This window comes from Myotis daubentonii, chromosome X (genome assembly GCF_963259705.1).
Source record: "Myotis daubentonii chromosome X, mMyoDau2.1, whole genome shotgun sequence".
Taxonomy (NCBI): domain Eukaryota; kingdom Metazoa; phylum Chordata; class Mammalia; order Chiroptera; family Vespertilionidae; genus Myotis; species Myotis daubentonii.
This window is the reverse complement of record NC_081861.1, coordinates 134,917,130-134,942,556: the sequence shown is the minus strand read 5'-3', so window position 1 is coordinate 134,942,556 and position 25,427 is coordinate 134,917,130. Positions and strand designations below refer to the sequence as shown.

Sequence of the window (25,427 nt, the reverse complement as noted above, 5' to 3'; positions counted from 1 at the left end):
CAGAAACATCAATGATGAGAGAGAATCATTGATTGGCTGCCTCTTGCATGCCCCCTACTGGGGATCAAGCCCGCAACCTGGGCATGTGCCCTTGACCAGAATCGAACCCAGAACCCTTTAGTCCGCAAGCCAACGCTCTATCCACTGAACCAAACCGGCTAGTGCTCGTTACATCTTTTTAATGATAGCCATCGAGTGGGTGTGAAGTGGAATCTCACTATGGTTTCCATTGTCTTTCCCAATGGCTAATGATGCTGATCATCTCTTCGCGTGTTTATTAGTCATGTGTGTATCTTCTTTGGAGAAATCTCTATTCAGACCTGTTGCCTACTTCCTTCTTTTTTTAAAATGGATTTTATTTATTTATTTTTTTAGAGCTGTCTTGGGTTCTTAGCAAAATGGAGTGGAACGAATAGAGCGTTCTCACGTCCCGGCTGCCTCCACACAGGTGCAGTCTCCCCCACTATTCCGATCCCTGACCAGAGGGGTACATTTCTTACTATTGAACCAAGATCGACACCTCACATTGACCAAAGTTCATAGCTTACATTAGGGCTCACTCTTGGTGTTGTATGTTCTCTGGGTTTGGACAAATGTATACTGACATGTACCCACCATTAGAGTATCATTACAGGATAGCTTTATTGCCCTAAAAATCTTCTGTGCTCCCCTAGTCATCTCTCCCTCCCCTACAACCCCAGGCAACCATTCATTTTGTAACTATCTCCTCAGTTTTGCCTTTTCCAGAATGTCCTGGAGTTGGAATCATATACTGTGTAGCCTTTTCTGATGGGCTTCCTTCACTTGGCAATATGCCTTTAAGGTTGCTGTGTGTGTTGTCACGGCTCCATAGCTCATTTCTTTTTAGCTCTGTGAAGTATTCCATTGTCCGGATGGACCGTGTTTATTTACCCACTCACCTATTGAAAGACATCTTGGCTGTTTCCAAATTTTGACATTGATGAAGAAAGCTGCTATAAACACCCACCTGCGGCTTCCTTTGGCCATTATAAAATTGCCTTTGTTTTTTTAAAGTTGTGGTTGCTTTTATGCATTCTAAATACCAGTCCCTCATCAGCGATGTGAATTGCAGACATTTGTTCCAGCGCTTTGTGCTCTTTCCACTTTCTCCTTGGCATCTTTTGAAACAGACAAGTTTTTCATTTTGATGTCCAGTTCATCTATTTTTGTTGTTGCTTTCGCCTTTGGTGTCATAGTAAAGAAACCGTTGTCTAACCCAAGGTCATGACGATTTCTACTGTGTTTTCGTCTAGGAATTTTAGCTCTTACATGAAGGTCTTTTATTCATTTGGAACTTTTGCACATGCTGTGTTATCCTTATCTTTTTATAGATACAGACTAAAGAATGTAGGTGGGAGTATCTGTTGACTGTAATAAAAATATTTTAGAAAAATAGATGAAGCAAATATGAGTAAAATTCTGACAGATGCTATGTTTAAGGTGATGGGTTTATGGGTGGGTGCCCATTATACTCTTTTTTTATTTTTTAATCCTCACCTGTGGACATGTTTCTTATTGACTGCAGAGAGAGAGAGGAAGGGGGAGGGGGAGAGAAACATCAATGCGGTTGCTTCCTGTACATGATCTGAATGCGCCTGAAGGGGGATCGGACCTGCAACCTTTTAGTGCACTGGATGATGTCCCAACCCACTGAGCCACACTGGCTCTGTATTTTTAAAAACTCTTTAAATAGAAAGTAGATGGAAAAGATGGAGAAATAAAAATCAGAAAAACTACTTGCTCTATCAGTGAACCTATAACTAATAGAAGAATAAACTTGCATTTATTTTAACTTGTTTTTAAAGTAAATTCTTTGTAAACTTCAGCATTTTATAATTAGTTGTCAGTTATTTGTCACACTGCTAATAAAAACACATCATAGAATGAATGAGTCAGGGTGTCTTGGCACTGCTCTTAGAGCTTCTCACTCTAATATGGCAGCTTCTAGCTCTAGCCACTTGTGGCTGTTGAGTCCAACCTGAGATGGGCCGCAGGTATAGCGCTCACCCTGGCAAATTGGACTGGGGACTGATGGTAAGTAATTTGGGCTTTGTGGGCCAACAGGCAAATGGAGGGGAAATGATGTAGCTATTTACATAACAAGAGAGAAAGCAAGTGTTCACAATGTTTTTATTGACGAAATGCCACGGTACATTTTTTTGCAGTACACACCCGTGAGAGGAAAGGAGTTCTCTCTTGAGGGGGGCATTTCTCTTCGGGGAGTTCACAGGTCGTGTACTGTTATCACATAGACTGCAAATGCTCCCTGGCCCACAGTTTGCAGACCTCTGTAGTTGGACCTCGTGGTAGGCAATGAGTTTGGGGGAATTCCGCTCCTGGTTGCGAGGCAGTCCATCGCTTCTTCCAGCACCTTCCTCGGTGCCCAGTTCATCTGGTTCATTTTCTTTCCCCCAGGAGGCAGGGCCCCATAGTCAAGATTTGTGGTCTGTGCCCTGACTGGTTTGGCTCAGTGGATAGAGCGTCGGCCTGTGGACTGAAGGGTCCCAGGTTCGATTCTGGTCAAGGGCCCATGCTCAGGTTGTGGGCTCCATCCCCACTGGGGGGCCTGCAGGAGGGAGCCAATCCATGATTCTCTCTCATCATTGATGTTTCTCTCCCTCTCCCTTCCTGTCTGAATCAATACAAATATATTTTTAAAAAATATTTGTGGTCTGGAGCTCTCCTCGATGCTTCAGAACCAGCCAGAGCTTCGGAGATGCCGCCCTGGGCCAGGGGTCAGCCAGGGGTGGGCAAACTTTTTGACTCGAGGGCCACAATGGGTTCTTAAACTGGACCGGAGGGCCAGAACAAAAGCATGGATGGAGTGTTTGTGTGAACTAATATAAATTCAAAGTAAACATCATTACATAAAAGGGTACGGTCTTTTTTTTTTTTTTAGTTTTATTCGTTTCAAACAGGCCGGATCCGGCCCGCGGGCCGTAGTTCGCCCACCGCTGGCAGCCCCTGCCTCCCAGCCCCCTCCGGCTTCCCCTCCGCCCCCGCTCCCGCCCTCGCCAACTGCCTTGCTCCTCCCCTTCCCACGTTGCTCCTCCCCACCACCCCCGCTCCACCAACCGGGACCGGCCCCTGAGCTTTCCCCGCCCATCAGGTCCCGCCCCCTCCAGCTCCGCCTCCCGCCGCTCCGCCCCCCTCAGCTACCCCGCCGCCTCGTCCGCCGGCCGGCTGCCCGCTTTCCCGCTCCCGCCGCAGGCTCCGGTGCCCCCGCCGCGTCCGTCTCCGCCGCGCCCCGCGTCGAGCCCCAAGATGACCAACATCGTGCTGTTCAGCGGCAGCTCCCACCAGGACCTGTCCCAGCGGGTGGCCGACCGGCTGGGCCTGGAGCTGGGCAAGGTGGTCACCAAGAAGTTCAGCAACCAGGAGACCAGGTGGGGACGCGCGGGGCCGGGGAGGGCGCTCCCCCTTCCGGGGCGGGCCGGTCACGACGCGGCCTCCGCGCCACCGCCGCGGCGCCCCGGAAAGCCGAGGGCGGCCCCGGCCCGGAAGGGCGACCCGGGGGCGGTCGCAGCGTCTCGGGGCGCGGTGGGCACCGCCGGCAGGAACCGCGCGGGTGCGGGGCACGCGGGGAGGGCCGCCCTGGCTGTGCTCGCCCGGGGTGCGTGGCCCTGCCGGGCTGATCCCGAACCCCGCGTGCTCGGGAAGGGGCCTCCCACGTCCCCCTCCCCCCCCCCCCACTTCCCCCCCTACCCCCGGACCGCGCGCTCGATTCACCTGCGGCGGTTTCAGACGCCGCTTCCCTGCCCTGCCCCGGAAGGTCGGAGCCCACGGGCCCGGGAGCAGCGTGGCGAAAGCTACCGGGTGACTCTCCCGGGCGCAAACCTTTGGGTGAACCAGCAGGTGTGGTTGTGCCAAGGTTTTCAAAAGCGTGGGAACGCTGGGGGCGCACGTGCTGGGTTGCCCGGCGCTTCCTCTAATTTTTCTGCCTCCGAGATGATGCACTTTCCAGCTCCTTCGCGGTTCTGAGACTCCGCTGTGTCCGGCCGCCAGGCCGTGGCTGGAGTGTAAGCGCCACCCATGTCGCGGGGCCACCAGGAGCGCTGGCCTCCGGGCCGCGAGGGCAGGCGGGAGCCCCTACCTCAGGGGCCGGGCCCGGGGCTCCTTTCCCATCTGCCTGAGCCCTCCAAGCTCTCTGATCAGTTTCAAGTTGGTCTCATTTCCTCGCTCTCCCTTTAAATGTCTAGCGCTGCACATGGTGTCTATTTCTTATCTTTGGCCAAGACCCACTTCAACATTTTCAACAAACGCTGGTACAGTTGGTGCCAGCTGCGCAAAACAAAACAAAACAAAACGAAAAAACACAAAAAATCCCCTCTATCCCTAGTTCCCGCTGTTTCAAAAATTAACTTGAAATAGGTCATAGACCTAAATGTAAAACCCAGAGCTAAACATTTCTAGATGAGAACATGGGGGACGATCTTGATGATCTTGGGTTAGGCAAAACATTCCTTAGATTCTGAGGTGTGACATGAATGCATCTGGGGAAGGTGGTGGTGTCAGCTTTTCCGAAGAGGTGAGTCCCTGCTTCCTGTTGGGCATGACGCAGCCCTGCTGATCAGTGACGAAGCATTTGTGACTGAGTAGCAGGTAGTATTAATGCTGGGAGCCCTTTGGCTAAAGAATTTGTCTTTGCAGAATTTTTAAAAAACACGTTTTTATGGATTTCAGAGAGGGAGAGAGAGAAACATCAATGATGAGAGAGAATCATTGATCGGCTGCCTCCTGCACGCCCCACACTGGGGATCGGGCAACCTGGGTATGTGCCCTGATGTGGAACTGAACGCTCAACCACTTAGCCACACTGGCTGGGCATGTCTTTGCAGAATTGAATAAAGAGGACCAGGAGGCTATCAGGAACTCGGGGAAAGGTAAGTATAGCTAGGTTTGAATGCTGCAATGTTTTGCCAGTCCTATTTAAGTTTCAGTAGCCTTAGAACAGGAGAAAAATGGGTTCGTGGTTTTTGTTCAGGAAGTGTTGTCATATAAGTAAAGGAGAAATTTCTGGGTGACGTGCACTTTGAAACACTACGCTGCTGTAAAAAAAGAAGGAACTTTTATCATTGGCAACAGCATGGAGGGACCTGGAGAGCATTATGCTAAGGGAAATAAGCCAGTCGGAAAAAGATAAATATCACATGATCTCACTCATTTGTGGAATGAACAACATAAACTGATGAACAAAAATAGAGCCAGAAATATCACATGATCTCACTCATTTATGGAATATAATGAACAACATAAACTGATGAACAAAAACAGATCCAGAGACAGAGAAACATCGATCAGACCATCAAACCTCAGAGGGGAGGTAGGGGAGGGTGGGGGTAAGGGGGAGAGATCAACCAAAGAACTTACATGCAAGCCTATAGGCCTAACCAATGGACACAGACAACAGGGGGGTGAGGGCATGAGTGGGGAGGATGGGGGGTAATGTGGGGATAAGGACACATATGTAATAACTTAATCAATAAAAAAATTTAAAAAATAAATAGAGCCAGAGACAGAGAAGCATCGAACAGACAGTCAAACCTCAGAGGGAAGGCAGGGGAGGGGATAAGAGATCAACCAAAGGCAATGTGTTCCTTCTTACGTGTTATCTTAGTGCAGCCCAATGCTCTGCTGCTAAAGAAAGTGGTTAATCTAGATCTGAAGTCCATGGTGAAGTCAGGGCTGGATTTCTGTGGGAGAAACTTCCTCAGACATCGATGCATTCAAGCGGACTCAATGTTATTTGCTTCTGAGTGGTTTATAACTACCCCTTGATAATTAGAAGTCATGAGGTCTCCTGAACCACTCTACACGAAGTCTTGGAATTGCTTCTATAGTTACATTCTAGACCAGCCATGGGCAAACTACGGCCCGTGGGCCGGATTCGGCCCGTTTGAAATGAATAAAACTATTGAAAAAAAAGACCGTACCCTTTGATGTAATGATGTTTACTTTGAATTTATATTAGTTCACACAAACACTCCATCCATGCTTTTCTTCCGGCCCTCCGGTCCAGTTTAAGAACCCATTGTGGCCCTCGAGTCAAAAAGTTTGCCCACCCCTGGTCTAGACTCTAAAGGTTAAGGTCTTGACTTTTCTCTCCATGAACTGTGTAAGGTCGAGAGGTTGATGTCCATCACAGTTCCTCTCCGACCAGGCACTGTGCTAGTGATCCAGTTTCCACTGTGGGCCCCTAAGACCAGATGCAAGAGCAACAGGAAGAGAGAACTGATTCATTTCCTCTACGGGGGCCCCTTCCTCAATCTCGTACTGAGCCAGGCCCAGAACGCCTGCTGCTCGCTGTCTCTTGGTCATCACTGTTCCCATTCCCCATTTTTCTTTTCTTTTTTTTCTTTTCTTATATTTTTATTGATTTCAGAGAGGAAGGGAGAGAGCGAGAGAGAAAAAACAACATCAGTGATGAGAGAGAATCATTGATCAGCTCCCTCTTGCACTCCCCCACTGGGGATCGAGCCCACAACCCGGGCATGTGCCCTTGACCGGAATCGAACCCAGGACCCTACAGTCCGCAGGCCGACGCTCTATCCACTGAGCCAAACCGGCTAGGGCCCAGTCCCCCCCCCCCCTTTTTTTTAAAATATATTTTATTGATTTTTTACAGAGAGGAAGGGAGAGGGATAGAGAGTTAGAAACATCGATGAGAGAGAAACATCGATCAGCTGCCTCCTGCACACTCCCCACTGGGGACGCACCCGCAACTAAGGTACATGCCCTTGACTGGAATCGAACCTGGGACCCTTGAGTCCGCAGGCCGACGCTCTATCCGCTGAGCCAAACCGGCTAGGGCCCAGTCCCCATTTTTCAGACACCACTGAATGGGACACAGAGCCTCCTGATTTTACCTTGTCATCTCTAAGTCATTCACATAGAGGGAGATTCTGTCCCAGCTTTCCCATAGACCACCAGATGCCCCGATGTCATCCTAGCACTGATGATGTGTCTGAACAGCTGTTGTAGCATGTTATCCTGGTAGTTAACCTGCCCACAGAATCCTTAACTGTTGTATGACCCAAAGTTCTGGCTGTCTCTTGTCGTGTAACAAATCCCCCCAGGACTTCATGGCTTAAAGCAATAATGGTTTACTTGACTCACGTCTGCAATTCAGGCAGGGTGCAGCAAGGAAGGCTTGTTTCTGCCCCAGGTGGTGTATCTGGGACAGTCACGCTGCCAAGATGGCTCACTCCCAGGGCTGGTGAGTAAGCACTCGCTTCTGCCTGGGAGCTTGGTTGGGAAGCTCAGTACCTGTCCACGGGGTTGCTTGAGCTTCCTCCTGGCATGGGAGCAGTGTCCAGCATGAATATTCCAGGATCCGGGAGCTGCCAGTCGCTGAAGGCCTGGGCATCATCATTTCCGTCTCATTCTCTTGCCAAGCAGAGCCCTCCCACATCCAGGGGGAATCTTCTTGATGGGAAAAGTGTTAAAGGGCCTGAGGCCACCTTTTAACTTCCACATCCATTCATTGTTGACTCGGATAAACGCATCCGCCTTCTTATTTCAGGATCAGTAAAGGTGCTTTATCTGAAGAGCAAATGGATGCTGCCTTCTGCCCACAGTTCTTAAAAGTCCTAGAGTAGCCCTGGCCAGAGCGGCTCAATTGGTTAGGCATCGCCCCTTGCACTGAAACGCACTGAAAGGTTGCCGGTTCGATTCCCGGTCTCAGGGCACATGCCCGGGTGCAGGAGGCAGCCGATAGATGTTTCGCTCTCACAACGATGTTTCTCTCTTTCGCTCTCTCTCTCTAAATAAATCAATAAAAAAAACTTTTAAAAAAAAGTCCTAGAATAAAGCTCAGTCGTGATCATCTTTGTGAGTAGACGCAGGAATAGCTTTAGAAAAAAAGTTGCCATGGTAATCGCATTTTCTGGCCTCCCCTGAACTAGTCATATGGGCATTGAGGCTCCTGAGGAAAAATAGGCCAGAGAGGCTGAGACTCGGGGATAAGCGGGTATCACACCAGGAATTGGCAAACTCTTTCTGGCAGGGCCCAGATAGTGACTATTTTAGGCTTCGCAGGCCCCCGTCATCTCTGTAGTGTCGGCCCGATCTGTGGGCGAGGAGTCCATCATGGCTCACTTCATTCCTCCTGGCGGCTAGAGGGGCGAGCCCAGCCTTTCGAGGCTGCCCGCGTTCCTCGCTCTCCGCCGCTTCTTCCATCTTCAAAGGCAGCAACGAAGTCTCTTTCTGACCCCACTTCAGTCTTCTCACCATTCTTTGATCTGAGCCCCTCATCAGATGTCTCATCGCCAAACATGTTCTCCCGTGCAGTGGGCTCCCTTTTCGTTTTGTTGATGGTCTCTTTTGCGGTGCAGAAGCTTATATATATACTAGAGGCCCGGTGCACAAAAATTTGTGCACTCGGGGGGGGGGGGGAGGGGGGATCCCTCAGCCTGGCCTGTGCCCTCTAGCAGTCTGGGACCCCTCGGGAGATAACGACCTGCTGGCTTAGGCCTGCTCCCGGGTGGCAGAGGGCAGGCCCAATCCCTAGGTGCAGCCCCTGGTCGGGCTCAGAGCAGGGCTGATTGGGGAGTTGGGGCGCCGCCCCCTGTCACACTCAAGGCAGGGTCGATGGGGAGGTTGTGGAGCAACCCCCTGTCACACACAGAGCAGGGCCCATCAGGGGGCTTGGGGCTCTGTACCCTGTCACGCACAGAGCAGGGCCCATCAGTGGGTTGGGGCGCCACCCTCTATCACCCACAGAGCAGGGCGGATCAGGGGGTTGGGGCGCCGCCACTCTCACACTCAGGGCAGGGCCGATGGGGAGGTTATGGCTCTACCCCGTCACACACAGAGCAGGGCCCGTGGGGGGGGGGGAGCTCCCCCCTATCAGGCACAGAGCAGGGTGGATAGGGAGGTTGTGGCCCCGCCCCCTGTCACACACAGAGCTGCAGGGCGATCAGGGGGTTTGGGCGCTGCCCCCTGTCACGCTGATCCCGGTGCCGGGAGACATATTACCCTTTTACTATATAGGGTAGAGGCCTGGTGCACGGGTGGGGCCGGCTGGTTTGCCCTGAAGGGTGTCCTGGATCAGGGTGGGGGTCCCCACTGGGGTGCCTGGCCAGTCTGGGTGAGGGGCTGAGGGCTGTTTTCAGGCTGGGGGTGACTGAACTCCCAAACGCTCCTTTTTTCCTTTTTTTTTTTTTTTTTTTTTTTAATTCTGGGCCAGCTTTAGCTTGAGGCTTGGCTCCAGCTCTTAGGCCTCCGGCTGAAAGTAGGTTTCTGGCCTTTGCTTACAATGTTGCCAATCTGCTGGCTGAAGTTGGGCGTATTTGTTACAGAGTTTCTTAAACTGCCAGCTCAGAGGCAGCGGCAGGCGGGGAATGTTTGTTTCCTCCGTCACTGAAGCAACCAAGCCTCATGTTCGCTTCAAGCTGCCTGGCTGCCGGCGGCCATCTTGGCTGACAGTTAATTTGCATATCTCGCTGATTAGCCAATGAAAAGGGTATCGGTCGTACGCCAATTACCATGTTTCTCTTTTATTAGATAGGATATACACTGAGTGCCAGATTATTATGACCGGCCAGATTATTATGACCACCCCATCAGTACAATGAAGTGAATTAGTTATGCAAATAATAATAATAACAAAACCTGGAGAGTATTTGCTTAGGGAGTTTTCAATATTCAGTATTTTTGGAAGTGTCAATGAAGTACTGATGGGGTGGTCATAATAATCTGGCCACTCAGTGTATATATACTACTAGGGGCACGGTGCACGAAATTCGTGCACTGGGTGTGTGTGGGGAGGGGAGTGTCCCTCAGCCCAGCCTGCCCCCTCTCACATACTGGGAGCCCTCAGGTGTTGACTCCCATCACCCTCCAGTCACAGGATCAGCCCCTTGCCCAGGCCTGACGCCTCCGCCAGAGGTGTCAGGCTTGGACAGGGAACCCCCATCTCCCCCTGATCACTGGCTCTGGCCCCTGCTCAGGCCTGAGGCCTCTGGCCCAGGAATCATGCCTGGGCAGGGGACCCCCATCTCCCTCTGATCGCTTGCTCCACCCCCGCCCAAGCCTGACGCCTCTGACCCAGGCTTCAGGCCTGGGCAAGGGGACCATCATATCCCCCCAATCCCCGGCTCCGCCCCCCACCCAGGCCTGATGCCTTGGCCAAAGGAGTTGACCCTCATCACCCTCCGATCACCAATTACCGGGTCGGCCCCTTGACCAGGCCTGAGGCCTCCGGCAGAGGCGTCCGGCCCGGGCAGCGGGGGCCCGCAGCTGCAGCGGCCCCGCGATCGTGGCCTTCGCTTTAGGCCCAGGCAAGGGACCCCTAGCTCCCGGGACTGCCAGCTTCGACCGTGCCCAGCTCCCATCGCTGGCTCCACCCCTACTTCCTGCTATCACTGGCCAGGGCGGAAAAGGCACCTGATTCTCCGATCATGGCTGGGGGGCAGGGCAAAGGCGGCCCCAGGGCTGCCTTTGCCCTGCCCCCCAGCTCTTAGCTCCCCCCTGGGTTTCCGATCACTGTCAGTGGCAGGGGGCTTCTTCCTGCTTTCCCTTTCGCCTCCCTGCATTGTGCCTGCATATGCAAATTAACCGCCATCTTGTTGGCAGTTAATTTGCATATAGCCCTAATTAGCCAATGAAAAGGGTATTGTCGTACACCAATTACCATTTTTCTCTTTTATTAGATAGGATTGATTTTTTTACAGAGAGGAAGGGAGAGGGATAGAGAGTTAGAAACATCGATCAGCCGCCTCCTGCACATGTCCTACTGGGGATGTGCCCACAACCAAGGTACATGCCCTTGACCGGAATCAAACCTGGGACCCTTCAGACCGCAGGCCGACGCTCTATCCTCTGAGCCAAACCGGTCAGGGCTGCGGAAGCTTTTTATTTTGTGGTGCCCCCATTTGTTCATTTTCTCCTTGGTTTCCTCTACCCCAGGAGATGTGTCTGTAAACACGTTGCTACGAGAGACATCTGAGATTTTGCTGCCTCTGGTTTCTTCCAGGATTTTGATGGTTTCACAACTTACATGGGCCCTTGTGATTGTATTGGTCACCTAGGACAATCCAGAACAGGCTCCCTATTTTAGGTCAGCTGATTAGTACCTTAATTCCATCTGCTACCCTGTTGCCCCATTGCCTTTTTCTTTTATTGTTTTTTACAAGGATTTAAATATGTTTTATTGATTTTTTACAGAGAGGAAGGGAGAGGGATAGAGAGTTAGAAACATCGATGAGAGAAACATGGATCAGTTGCTGCCTGCACACTCCCTACTGGGGATGTGCCCATAATCAAGGTACATGCCCTTGACCGGAATTGAACCTGGGACCCTTGAGTCCGCAGGCTGATGCTCTATCCACTGAGTCAAACGGGTTAGGGCGCCCCATTGGCCCCATTGCCTTTTATATATATATTTTATTGATTTTTTACAGAGAGGAAGGGAGAGAGATAGAGAGTTAGAAACATCGATGAGAGAGAAACATCGTTCAGCTGCCTCGTGCACATCTACTGGGGATGTGCCCGCAACCAAGGTACATGCCCTTGACCGGAATCGAACCTGGGACCTTTCAGTCTGCAGGCTGACGCTCTATCCACTGAGCCAAACCGGTTTCCGCGTGCCTTTTAAACTTATGGATACACAGGTCCAGGGTAGTAGGAGAAAGATGTCTTTTTTTAAAATTTTGATTAAGTTATTACATATGTGTCCTTATCCCCACGTTATCCCCATTCCCCCACTCATGCCCTCACCCCCCTGGTGTCTGTGTCCATTGGTTAGGCCTATAGGCTTGCATACAAGTCCTTTGGTTGATCTCTGCCCCTTACCCCCACCCTCCCCTGCCTCCCCTCTGAGGTTTGACGGTCTGATTGATGCTTCTCTGTCTCTGGATCTGTTTTTGTTCATCAGGTTAGGTTCATTATATTCCACAAATGAGTGAGATCATATGATATTTATCTTTCTCTGACTGGCTTATTTCACTTAGCATAATGCTCTCCAGTTCCATCCATGCTGTTGTAAAAGGCAAGAGTTCCTTCTTTTTTACCGCAGCATAGTATTCTATTGTGTACATCAGGGGTCCTCAAACTTTTTAAACAGGGGGCCAGTTCACTGTCCCTCAGACCGTTGGAGGGCCAGACTATAGTTTTAAAAAACTATGAACAAATTCCTATGCACACTGCACATATCTTATTTTGAAGTAAAAAAACAAAACGGGAACAAATACAATATTTGTATTTGCATGTGGCCCGCGGGCCGTAGTTTGAGGACCCCTGGTGTAGATGTACCACAGTTTTTAATCCACTCATCTGCTGATGGGCACTTAGGCTGTTTCCAAATCTTAGCTCTGGTGAATTGTGCTGCTATGAACATAGGGGTGCATATATCCTTTCTGATTGGTGTTTCTGGTTTCTTGGGTTATATTCCTAGAAGTGGGATCACTGGGTCAAATGGGAGTTCCATTTTTAACTTTTTGAGGAAACTCCGTACTGTTCTCCACAGTGGCTGCACCAGTCTGCATTCCCACCAGCAGTGCACGAGGGTTCCTTTTTCTCCACATCCTCGCCAGCACTTGTCGTTAGTTGAGAAAGATGTCTTTAGGGGGCCATTGCTCTGCCTACCCCTTCATTCTCAGCCCATGGGCTAGATTGTTGGCCCATGGGCTATGTAATAATGTGACTTCCAAATTGACTTTTTCCCACAGTTGATGTGAGTTCCACAAGGAATTCCATTGAGCTCCTTTGTGCCCGAGATCGGAGGGGCACATGGAATTCGGCTGTCCCTCTCACCCTGAGGTTGGCATTGCACTGTCTGCATTCATAGCGGAGCACGTGCGAGAATATGACCCACTATTTCCCAAATTCATTTGCGGATCATGTCAACTTGGAAAACTTCATTTTTTTTTTTTTTTTTTGTCTTCTGATCTACTTGACGTTGGGTAGAAGCTTCTGTTATTCAGGTAGTCTTAACTAGATAGTCTCCCCAAAATCACTTGTTGAAAAAAATGCATAAATAGCCCTGGCGGCATGGCTCAGTGGTTGAGCATTGACCCATGAACCAGGAGGTCTCGGGTTCGATTCCTGGTCAGGGCACATGCCCAGGTTGCGGGCTCGATCCCCAGTAGGGGGTGTGCAGGAGGCAGCCGATCCATGATTCTCTCTCATCCCTGATGTTTCTATCTCTCTCTCCCTCTCCCTTCCTCTATGACATCAATTAAAATGTATATTTTTTAAAAAGCATAAATACTATAGTAAATGTGATGCTGCAGCCGCTTGACGAAATAGGTCTGGGAAGGGTTGCAGCTTGAGCGGTGAGGAGTGGGAAGGAAGGCGATCTGAACTGATGGGGAAAGTTGCCACGGCAGGTGTGGGTGCGGGTGGCTGCTGTCGCGAGGGGGGTGTATTGGGAGCATTTCTCAGCGTCTGTGTAGCTGGGTGCGGTCTTCTGCTTGCTCAGTTCAGGATGAGAGGCGGTGGCAAAGCAAATGCAAAATTCATGTTGCGCTGCAATTGTTTCTGATACATCAGTCCCTGGGACAGATTTTGCCTTTGGAAGACCAACATTGTAGCTGCGCTGACACGGTCCCAGGTTCTCGGCAGCCCCCTGCGAAGCGCCCGCCTGGGCACACGGCATCGATTGCTTTCCTTCCCATGGAAGGCACGTGCCAGGCTGCCTCTCTGGTTGAACACTCAGAACTCTGCACCCGAAACACAGACATTTCCCAACATGCAGTTCTTAGAGACGTGCAAAGCTTCTGTTTACTCAAGGAGCTACTGGAGGAGCCCGGCCGGTGTGGCTCAGTGGTTGAGCATCAGTCTATGAACCAGGAGGTCATGGTTCGGTTGCCAGGCAGGGCACATGCCCGGGTTGCGGGCTGCAGGCTCCATCCCCGGTGTGGGGCGTGCAGGAGGCAGCCAATCAGTGATTCTCATCATTGATGTTTCTCTCTCTCTTTCCCTCTCCCTTTATCTCTGAAATCAAGAAAATATATTTTTAAAAATATATATATTTTTAATATATTTTATTAAAATATATTTTTGTTGACCAGGAGGGGGCCGGTCAGCAAAACAAGGAAGTACACCAAGAAAGTGTCCAGCAAGTGGGAAACGGGGTGGCCGGGGGTGGAGGGAATCCCCGGGGGCCAGCTGGGCACTGGCCGGAAGGGCCCAGGTCAGACAGGTCTGGGCGAGGCTAGGCAGGAAGATGAAGTGGATCCTGCCCTCGAGGTCTCTGACCTCATGGGATTTAGGTTGTTAGCCAAGTGTTTAGACTGGAATTTGTATTGAGTGTTTAGAACACTTAGCAGATGAAAAGATAGGATCATTTCCTCCAGGGCAAACAAACCCCAAAGAATGGTGCATAAAAGGGAAATACTATAAACTTTGCTTCACGTTGACTAGACGGGCTCAGTTCTGAGCAGTCTTTACACAGGTGCATGGGGCACTCATTTTTGGTTAGAATGTTGATCGATATTGGGGTGAAGGCCGGAGGAGGTCAGGAGGTTGCATACGAAGCGGGTGATGGGACAGGGAGGAAATAGAGTTAAGTCCTCATCTTCATAGCGAAGAGTCAACACGTGATGCCTAGATAAGAAATCAAGATGAACCCGTACAAACATTAGCTAGAGGCTCAAAGATAAATATCAAAAAACTATGTTAAGAGTTGAAATTGGCCCTAGGCGGTTTGGCTCAGTGGATAGCGTGTCAGCCTGCGGACTGAAGGGTCCCGGGTTCGATTCCGGTCAAGGGCACATGCTTGGGTTGTGGGCTCGATTCCCAGTGAGGGGCATGGAGGAGGCAGCCGATCCATGATTCTCTCTCATCATTGATATTTCTCTCTCTCTCTCCCTTCCTCTCTGAAATCAATAAAAACAGATTTTTAAAAAAAGAGTTGAAAATGGTTGCCTCTGGGCTGTTTGTTATAAGGCTTACAGAATGATCTGAATTTTTAAAGCAACATGCACATGTAATTTTAATAAACATAAATAATTAAATATAATATTTAGCAGAAACGAGTTAACATAGCAAGACTGAGACAAATTTCTAAGGAGCATGTAAGATTCCCCTCATATAGGAAAACCGCCTGCTTGCAAGGTGGCCGCTGAGAACTTAGCTTTAGCCAGGGTCCCTCCACTCCCTCATGGGAGGGCCTCACTGTGAACAGCGTGCTTGATGCTCGGTGCCTGCGTGGCTGGTATGTGCCAGGCAGAAGGTAACTACGTCACCAGCCCCCTCCCAGCTAACCCCCCCAGGCACTGAGTCTCTAATGAGCTTCCTTGGTAGACAGCCAGCACCTCACACGCCTTGTCACAGCTCATTGCTGGGGGAATTGAGCGCGACCTGAGTGATCCCCTGGGGACAACTCTTGGAAGCTGGCACGGGATCCGCCCGTGGGCCTTTCCCCTTGGCTCACTGTGCTCTGTGTCCTCTCGCTGCGATAAATCTTAGCCGTGAGAACAGCTGTCTGTAGTCCTGGCCAGTCATCAAATATGCTTTAGAATTTATATATATGTGTGTATACACACACACACACACATATATACTGAGTGGCCAGATTATTATGACTACCCCATCAGTACAATGAAGTGAATTAGTTATGCAAATAATAATAATAAAACTTTGAGAGTATTTGCTTAGGAAGTTTTCAATATTCAGTATTTTTGCAAATGTCAATGAAGTACTGATGGGGTGGTCATAATAATCTGGCCGATCATAATAATCTGGCCACTCAGTGTATATTTCTATTGATTTCAGAGAAGAAGGGAGAGGGAGAAAGAGATAGAAACATCAATGATGAGAGAGAATCACTGATCGCTGCCTCCTGTGTGCTCCCTACTGGGCATTCAGCCCGCAACCCAGGCATGTGCCCTGGACGGGAACCGAACCTGGGACCCTTCTCTCTGCAGGCTGACGCTCTATCCACTGAGCAAACCCGGCTAGGGCAGCGGTTCTCAACCTGTGGGTCGCGACCCCTTTGGCAGTCGAACGACCCTTTCACAGGGGTCGCCTAAGACCATCCTGCAGATCAGATATTTACATGACGATTCATAACAGTAGCAACACGACAGTGATGAAGTAGCAACGAAAATAATTTTATGGTTGGGTCACAACATGAGGAACTGTATTTAAAGGGCCAGAAGGTTGAGAACCACTGGGCTAATATGCTAATATGCATGAGTATTAACAGACAGCATTTTTCTCCTAGCGTGGAGATCGGTGAAAGCGTGAGAGGGGAGGATGTGTACATCATCCAGAGCGGCTGCGGGGAGATCAATGACAACCTGATGGAGCTCCTCATCATGATCAACGCCTGCAAGATCGCGTCGTCGTCCCGGGTGACCGCCGTGATCCCGTGCTTCCCCTACGCCCGCCAGGATAAGAAGGACCGGGTACGAGAGCTGCGCCCTGTCGGCGGAACCCGCTCTGGGTTAACGCTGACATTTTTTTTTTCCTTCTCACATTGGTTCTCAACCTGTGGGTCGCGACCCTTTGGCGGTCGAACGACCCTTTCACAGGGGTCGCCTAAGACCATCGGAAAACACATCTATAATTACATATTGTTTTTGTGATGAATCACTATGCTTTCATTATGTTCAATTTGTAACAATGAAATTGAGGGTCAGCACAACATGAGGAACTGTATTAAAGGGTCGCAGCATTAGGAAGGTTGAGAACCACTGCTTAGAACAGTAGTTCTCAACCTGTGGGTCGCGACCCCTTTGGCGGTCGAACGACCCTTTCACAGGGGTCGCCTAAGACCATCCTGCAGATCAGATATTTACATGACGATTCATAACAGTAGCAACATGACAGTGATGAAGTAGCAACGAAAATAATTTTATGGTTGGGTCACAACATGAGGAACTGTATTTAAAGGGCCAGAAGGTTGAGAACCACTGGCTTAGAATATCTAGAACATGTTTGCCTTCTATTTTAGTGATCGAGTAAACATGCTTTTTCACCTTGGCTTTGGCAAAGTTTGTCTTTGACCCAGCCATCGTGTAAATAGTTACAGATAGGGAAACAGATAAGGCATATTTTTGCAGGTATTAAGATACCATTACAGGCCAATAGCAGTGATTTTCAACCTCTTTCGTCTCAACCGCACGCATAAACGAATTACTAAAATGCAGCGGCACCCCAAAAAACATATATTTTGCTCATCTGACAAAAAATAGGCATACTTTTTTTTTTTTTAAATAGGCCTACTTTTGATTCACTCCCACGGATGGCTGTTGTGAAGGCTGCATGGTCTCTGTGGTAACTACTTACTCTGGTTACATATCAGGCAATGACAGACAATAAATGATTGGCGTGGCTGGATTCCAATAAAACGTACTTATGGGCCCTGAAATGGGAATTTCATGTAACTGTCACATGCCATGAAATGTTCTTCTGATTTTTCCCCAGCTATTTAGTACTGTAAAAACCACGATTAGCTCACAAGCAATACCAAAACAAGTGGCGGGCCAGATATGGCCCACGGGCCATAGTTGCGGACCCACGGGTTAGAGCATCCATTGGTTGTGTGTGTGCCTGTCACATCGTGAGTAGCTTCAGCTCAGGGCAACCAGGACCTTAGGTCTCATATGCTGCTGTGAAGCGTATAACCTCCTGCTTATTATTTATGGAGCTTCTTTTTTTAAAAAAAAATATTTTTATTGATTTCAGAGAGGAAGGGAGAGGGAGAGAGAGAGAGAAACATCGATGAAAGAGAAGCATCAACATTGATAGGCTGCCTCCTGCACGCCCCACACTGGGGATCAAACCTGAAACCTGGGCATGTGCCCTGACCAGGAATTGAACCATGACCTTCTGGTTCATAGGTTGACGCTCAGCCACGGAGCCACACAGGCTGGGCTATGGAGCTTCTTTTATTCTAGACTTTTTTAAAAAATATATTTTTATTGATTTCAGAGATGAAGGGAGGAGAGAGAGAGATAGAAACATCAATGATGAATCATTGATTGGCTGTCTCATGCATGCCCCCTACTGGGGATCGAGCCTGCAAGCCAGGCATGTGCCCTGACAGGGAATTGAACCTGGGACCCTTCAGTGCGCAGGCCGATACTCTGTCCACTGAGCCAAGTGTGCTAGGGCTCTTCTAGACTTGATTTGCAAGTTTTATGTGCATTTCAGTTGCTGAATTTGTCTGTTAGTTCTTTCTCATCAGTGTAGTCTGTTGCTTTAGCTCCTCCTCCCGTCTGTGCTCCCACGGGATGTTTTAACAGCCATGGGAAACTACGGCCCGCGGGCCGGATCCAGCCCGTTTGAAATGAATAAAACTAAAAAAAAAAAAGACCGTACCCTTTTATGTAATGATGTTTACTTTGAATTTATATTAGTTCACACAAACACTCCATCCATGCTTTTGTTCCGGCCCTCCGGTCCAGTTTAAGAACCCATTGTGGCCCTCGAGTCAAAAAGTTTGCCCACCCCTGGTTTAGCACCACATCCTTGCCAGTGTCATAATGGAACTAATATTCTGATACTGGTTTCCCCTGTGGCAAGGGGCTTAGTGAACTTATTCTGTAATTTGTAGTCTGGTCCTCCTTTCACCTCTAGTAGCTTTTGAACTTGGGGCTAATATCTACACTAATAAAAGAGAAAAATGGTAATTGGCGTACGATGCTACCCTTTTCATTGGCTAATCAGGGCTATATGCAAATTAACTGCCAACTAAGATTGGCAGTTAACTGCCAACTAAGATTGGCAGTTAACTGCCAACAAGATGGCGGTTAATTTGCATATGTAGGCACAATGCAGGGAGGCGAAAGGGAAAGCAGGAAGAAGCCCCCTGCCATTGACTGTGATCGGAAACCCAGGGGGGAGCTAAGAGCTGGGGGGCAGGGCAAAGACGGCCCTGGGGCTGCCTTTGCCCTGCCCCCCAGCCATGATCAGAGAATCAGGCGCCTTTGCCGCCCTGGCCAGTGATAGCAGGAAGTAGGGGTGGAGCCAGCGATGGGAGCTGGGCATGGTCGAAGCTGGCAGTCCCGGGAGCTAGGGGTCCCCTGCCCAGGCCTGACACCTCTGCCGGAGGCCTCAGGCCTGGTCAAGGGGCCGATCCGGTGATTGGTGATCGGAGGGTGATGAGGGTCAATTCCTCTGGCCGAGGCATCAGGCCTGGGCGGGGGGCTGAGCCGGGGATTGGGGGGATATGATGGTCCCCTTGCCCAGGCCTGAAGCCTGGGTCAGAGGCATCAGGCCTGGGCGGGGGGTGGAGCAAGTGATCAGGGGGAGATGAGGGTCCCCTGCCCAGGCATGATTCCTGGGCCAGAGGCCTCAGGCCTGGGCGGGGGTCAGAGCCAGTGATCGGGGGGAGATAGGGGTCCCCTGTCCAAGCCTGACACCTCTGGCGGAGGCGTCAGGCCTGGGCAAGGGGCCGATCAGGTGATCGGAGGGTGATGGGGGTCTATGCCTCTGGCCGAGGCATCAGGCCTGGGCAAGGGGCAGAGCCAGCAATCGGAGGGGGCTGGTGGCAGAACCAGTGATGGGGGGAAGTGAGGGTCCCCTGCCCAGGCCTGACGCCTCTGTCAGAGGCGTCAGGCCTGGGCAAGGTACCGATCCTGCGATTGGAGGGTGATGGGGGTCAACGCCTGAGGGCTCCCAGTATGTGAGAGGGGGCAGGCTGGGCTGAGGGACACTCTTCCCCCCCCCCCACCCAGTGCACGAATTTCGTGCACCGGGCCCCTAGTATTTGATAATTGTCTTCTTCAGTGATTCCTTTTATCATCGCAGGGCCCTTTCCCACCGATTTGTAACCGAACGTCTTCTTTCACTGGTGAAAATATTGCGACTCCCACATCCTTTGGTTTGCAGGTATCCAATTTGCCACTGTTTCCCAGGTCCCACTTTCAAGCCTCGTTTCTTAACGTGCATTCATAATGCAGTCTTTTTGTACAGAGAAGCAGACATCGCCTGGTCTCCTGCCTCAGGGGCTGGGATGCGCTCCTGGCCTCTGGCTTGTCATGGCCAGCAGCGGCCCTTGCGCTATGCTGACAAGAGGAGCCCACAGGCCGGCGTGGCTCAGGGGTTGAGCATCGACCTATGAACCAAGAGGTCACCGGTTCGATTCCCAGTCAGGGCACATGCCTGGGTTGCAGGCTCGATCCCCAGTAGATGGCGTGCAGGAGACAACCGATCCGTGATTCTCTCTCACCATGGATGTTTCCATCTCTCTCCCTCTCCCTTCCTCTCTGAAGTCAATACGAATATATTTTTGAAAAGAAAAGAAAAAGAGTCCCACAGAATCCTGCAAATCCTAGTGGGTTTGTTCTAGGGAACCGCGTCTGACTGGCGCCTTCTCCTTTGTCCCTCATTGTGAGGCATGTACATGGGTTTGCTGTTTGGAGCCATTTTACCCATTTTTTTCCCCTCCCCTTCACCCTTTCTTCATTGCTGTGCTGTACTTGTGTTTCCTGTTAGAGCAGCGGTTCTCAACCTGTGGGTCGTGACCCCTTTGGGGGTCGAACGATCCTTTCACAGGGGTCACCTAAGACCATCGGAAAACGCATCTATAATTACATATTGTTTTTGTGATGAATAACTATGCTTTAATTTTTTTCAATTTGTAACAATGAAAATTCATCCTGCATATCAGATATTTACATTATAACAGTAGCAATATTACAGTGATGAAGTAGCAATGAAAATAATCTTATGGTTGGGGGTCACCACAACATGAGGAACTGTATTAAAGGGTCGCGGCATTAGGAAGGTTGAGAACCACTGTGTTAGAGAAACTAGTAGAAAAGAAGGCATCATGGAGGGCTGTACGAATTGCCTGTTGCGGCCATTATCAATTGCCTCAAACTGGGTGGACTGAAACAAGTATAGCCTGGCCGGTGTGGCTCAGTGGTTGAGCGTTGACCTGTGAGCCAGGAGGTTAAGGTTTGATTCCCAGTCAGGGCACAGGCCTGGGTTGTGGGCTCGATCCCCGGTAGGGGGCGTGCAGGAGGCAGCTGATTCATGATTCTCATCATTAATTTTTCTCTCTCTTCCTCTCCCTCTCACTTCCTCTCTGAAATCAAGAAAAATATATTTAAAAAAAACAAAAAACACAAACAAAAACCCCAGAAGTATGTTCTCTCCCACTCCCGAGGGCAGAAGTGGAAAATCAAGGTGGGGCAGCTTGAGGCCACGTCAACTGCCACCTCGGCTTCCATGGCAACATGGCCTTCTCCTTTGTCTCCATCACATCTCCCTCTTTTTTTTTCTTTTTTTAAAAAATATATTTTATTGATGTTTTACAGAGAGGAAGGGAGAGGGATAGAGAGTTAGAAACATCGATGAGAAAGAAACATCCATCAGTTGCCTCCTGCATACTCCCTACTGGGGATGTGCCCGCAACCAAGGTACATGCCCTTGACCAGAATCGAACCTGGGACCCTTCAGTCCGCAGGCCGATGCTCTATCCACTGAGCCAAACTGGTTAGGGCCACATCTCCCTCTTTAAGGGCCCATGTGATAGCATCCCCGCCCTGCAGGGTAACTGCCCTGTCTCAGACCCCTTCATCCCTCCCATCTGCAAAGAACCTCTTTCCAAGGAAGGTAGTGGTTCCCCAGGTTCTGGGGTTTGGGGCCTGATGTCTTTGGGGCATGTTGGAGGAAGTCCCTGGTGTGTTAATAAGTGGACATTCTAAGGCAGTTCAAGCTTTGAGATGGCGTCATCATTACACCATTTATCATCTTAGCCAGGACACTTGAGAGCTTGGAGGGAGCTCTATGAATAATTAAACCAGGACACAAGCATCCACCCCGCCTGTCCTGGGGGATCCTGACACACGGCCACCCTTCTGTGGGCCTCTAGCTCTGGGACTGACCTTGGAGCTGGCCAAGACGTACAGATTGTTCCAGTACCGTTACTGTCATGTCTGTGTGGTCAGTGTGACTCATCCTATATAATAAAGAGCTAATAAGCTAATTAAACTGGACAGTGGAACGACCTTCCAGAACTACCAGTGGGTGGAGGGCGGGGCCGGGAGGCAGCCAGGGCTGGGAGGCAGCTGGGGCCACCACCCTCTGCGGGGCAATCGATGGTGGGGGTGGGGCTCTACCCACAGAGGGTGGTGGCAGCTGGGTCTCCGAGGGCCGAGTCCCTTGCACGAATTTTGTACATTGGGCCTCTAGTGTCATAATAAGTAGGGAGACATTTTCATTCTTTCACCAAACTGGTCAAAAGGGCAGTTCTTAATTTTGTCTGTCATTTGAGGTATGCCTTTGCATTTTTATTTATTTATTAAATATATTTTTATTGATTTCAGAGAGGAAGGGAGAGGGAGAGAGCGAGAAACATCAGTGATGAGAGAGAATCATTGATCAGCTGCCTCCTGCATGCCCCACACTGGGGATGGAGCCCGCAACCCAGGCATGTGCCCTTGACCGGGAATCGAACCCTGACCTCCTGGCTCATAGGTCGATGCTCAACCACTGAGCCATGCTGGCTGGGATCTTTTTTATTTTTTAACTGAAAGAATTGAGGACCATTGTCCGGACACAAATTTCTGCAATCTCGTCTATTTTTCAAGGATGTCAAATTTATACTTTTAGTGGGTTGGCATCTGCTACGTTGAATAAGATCTGAATAGCCGCGGAGTCTTTTCTTATGGTTGGGCTGGCCCACAAACCGTTTGGCCTTTATCCATTTTTCATAGAGTAGGCGAGCATTTTCTTTTTGGTGACTGTACTGTTGAAATGTCAGAGTCATTTTTCTTTTTATTGGCTGTAAAGTCAGTTCACGTGTAAGTCGTTTTTCCTGCGAGATTCAGTTGGGTATGAGGCCAGATTATGAAAAGCAGCGCAAGAGCCAGATTCATCAGCGAGGTCGCGTGGGTTGGATCTCAGAAGTAACTAATGCGCGATGCCACTGAGCGAGATGAATGGAGGAGTCCTTTGGCCACTTATAAAATGACCCCAAATGGAAGCGCCCCAAATGGACTAGTGTTGCGGGTCAGAAGCTATTATAATGAAGTCCCAGTGATCAATTGACCCTTTTAAATATCCCGAGATTTTGTTAAGCAATAATTTTCACAGTCAGTGAGGCTAATGGGGAAGCCTTGGAAACGTGGTGTTATAGAGATTCCACTATGAAGTATTTATCAAAAATACATATCGGCCCTGACCGGTGTGGTTCAGTGGGTAGAGCATTGGCCTGCGGACTGAAGGGTCCCGGGTTCGATTCCGGTCAAGGGCATGTACCTTGGTTGTGGGCACGTCCCCGGTAGGGGGTGTGCAGGAGGCAGCTGATCGATGTTCCTAACTCTCTATCCCTCTCCCTTACTTTCTGTAAAAATCAATAATATATATATATATTTTAAAAAAAACATATCGTATGCAAGGTACAGAGCTATGTACTGTAGGTAATGTGAAAATCTCCAAAACCGGTTCTTTGTCCTTGGGGACCATATAGACAGAGAACTCTGACATCCGTATACATGACATCCTCTCATGTCAGTCTTTCAGCAGGCGGTCCTAAATGCTGGGGGCCAGATGCATAGCTGGTGCCCTGTCCCTTTATTTGTTAAATTTTTAGAAAGGATATATTGATTAATTTTATTTATTTTTTACTTTATTTTATTTTAGAGAGAGTGGAAGGATGGGGGAGAGACAGCGAGAGAGAAACATTGATGTGAGAGACACATGGATTGGTTGCCACCCATACTCACCCTGACCAGGGCCAGGGATTGAGCCTGCAATCAAGGTACATGCCCTTGACTGGAATCGAACCCAGGACCCTTCAGTCTGCAGGCCGATGCTCTATCTATTGAGGCAAACCAGCTAGGGCTGCCCTGTCCCTTACAGTGGTTCTCAACCTTCCTAACGCCGCGACCCTTTAATACAGTTCCTCATGTTGTGGTGACCCCCAACCATAAAATTATTTTCGTTGCTACTTCATAACTGTCATGTTGCTACTGTGATGAATCATAATGTAAATATCTGATATGCAGGGTGTATTTTCATGGTTACAAGTTGAACATAATTAAAGCATAGTGATTCATCACAAAAACAATATGTAATTATATATGTGTTTTCCTATGGTCTTAGGCGACCCCTGTGAAAGGGTCGTTCGACCCCCCAAAGGGCTCGCGACCCACAGGTTGAGAACCGCTGCTTTAGAAGGAACAGATCATTTCTTTCTGGTGTCCTCAGAGCGCCTCACAGGGGATTTGAACCAGATCTGGAGATGAAACAGATTGGCTCAGCAGAGATGAGGTGGAGTGGAGGGGTGGCAGGTGTGTGGGTGTAGACAGCACGGAAGTGGCCTGCAGAGGGAGAGCAGGCCGCGGGCACAGTGCAGGGGGCACCCAAGTGGCAGAGGCACGTGTGTGGAGGGCCAGCTCTCAGGAGCGAGAGCCAGGCTGACCGTGGAACAGAACAGGGGAGTAAACAGTGAAGACTGGAATGATAATATGTAGTTAGTTGAAAACGTTGAAAAATGTTAAAAAATAGCAAAAAGATTTTCCCATAATCTCACTATCTAGAAGCATCTCCTATTAATATTTTGGCGCACATTCTCCAAGTCTTTGTGTGTAAAAAAAATGTGTGTGTATATATTTGTATATATATTTATATTATTTTAAAGTAATGTTCCTTTTTCTAAAGAAAAGGATGGTGTATTAGAGAAAATACAAGTTATCTGTTAACATTGTGATGTAATTCCTGTCTGCGTGTTTTTCCATGAATATACTCTGTGTGTGTGTGAGTGTGTGTGTGTGTGTGTGTGTGTGTGTGTTTAACAGGGATCATTGGTTGTTTTTTTTTACTCTTGTGAAGTCTTTTTCAGCTTTATTAAAATACTAGAGGCCCGGTGCACAAAAATTTGTGCACTCGGGGGGGGGGGTCCCTCAGCCTGGCCTGTGCCCTCTCGCAGTCTGGGACCCCTCGTGAGATAACGACCTGCTGGCTTAGGCCTGCTCCCCGGTGGCAGAAGGCAGGCCCAATCCCTAGGTGCAGCCCCTGGTCGGGCTCAGAGCAGGGCTGATTGGGGAGTTGGGGCGCCGCCCCCTGTCACACTCAAGGCAGGGTCGATGGGGAGGTTGTGGAGCAACCCCCTGTCACACACAGAGCAGGGCCAATACGGGGGTTGGGGCGCTGCCCCCTGTCACACACAGAGCAGGGCCCATCAGGGGGGTTGGGGCTCTGTACCCTGTCACACACAGAGCAGGGCCCATCAGGGGGTTGGGGTGCTGCCCTCTATCACCCACAGAGCAGGGCAGATCAGGGGGTTGGGGCGCCGCCACTCTCACACTCAGGGCAGGGCCGATGGGGCGGTTATGGCTCTACCCCGTCACACACAGAGCAGGGCCCGTGGGGGGGGGGAGCTCCCCCCTATCAGGCACAGAGCAGGGTGGATAGGGAGGTTGTGGCCCCGCCCCCTGTCACACACAGAGCCGCAGGGCGATCAGGGGTTTGGGCGCTGCCCCCTGTCACGCTGATTCCAGTGC

At 50.0% G+C, this 25,427-nt stretch overlaps 1 protein-coding gene across 1 annotated transcript in view; it reads left to right on the top strand.

The window, feature by feature from the left end:
• The first annotated feature begins 3,169 nt into the window (after positions 1 to 3,169).
• Positions 3,170 to 25,427, top strand: part of PRPS2 (phosphoribosyl pyrophosphate synthetase 2) — a 40,422-nt gene continuing 18,164 nt past the window's right edge. The window contains exons 1-2 of the mRNA XM_059679946.1: positions 3,170 to 3,407; positions 16,190 to 16,373. Coding sequence (XP_059535929.1) covers positions 3,286 to 3,407; positions 16,190 to 16,373 — 306 coding nt within the window. The 5' untranslated portion in view covers positions 3,170 to 3,285. The remainder of the gene's footprint in view (positions 3,408 to 16,189; positions 16,374 to 25,427) is intronic.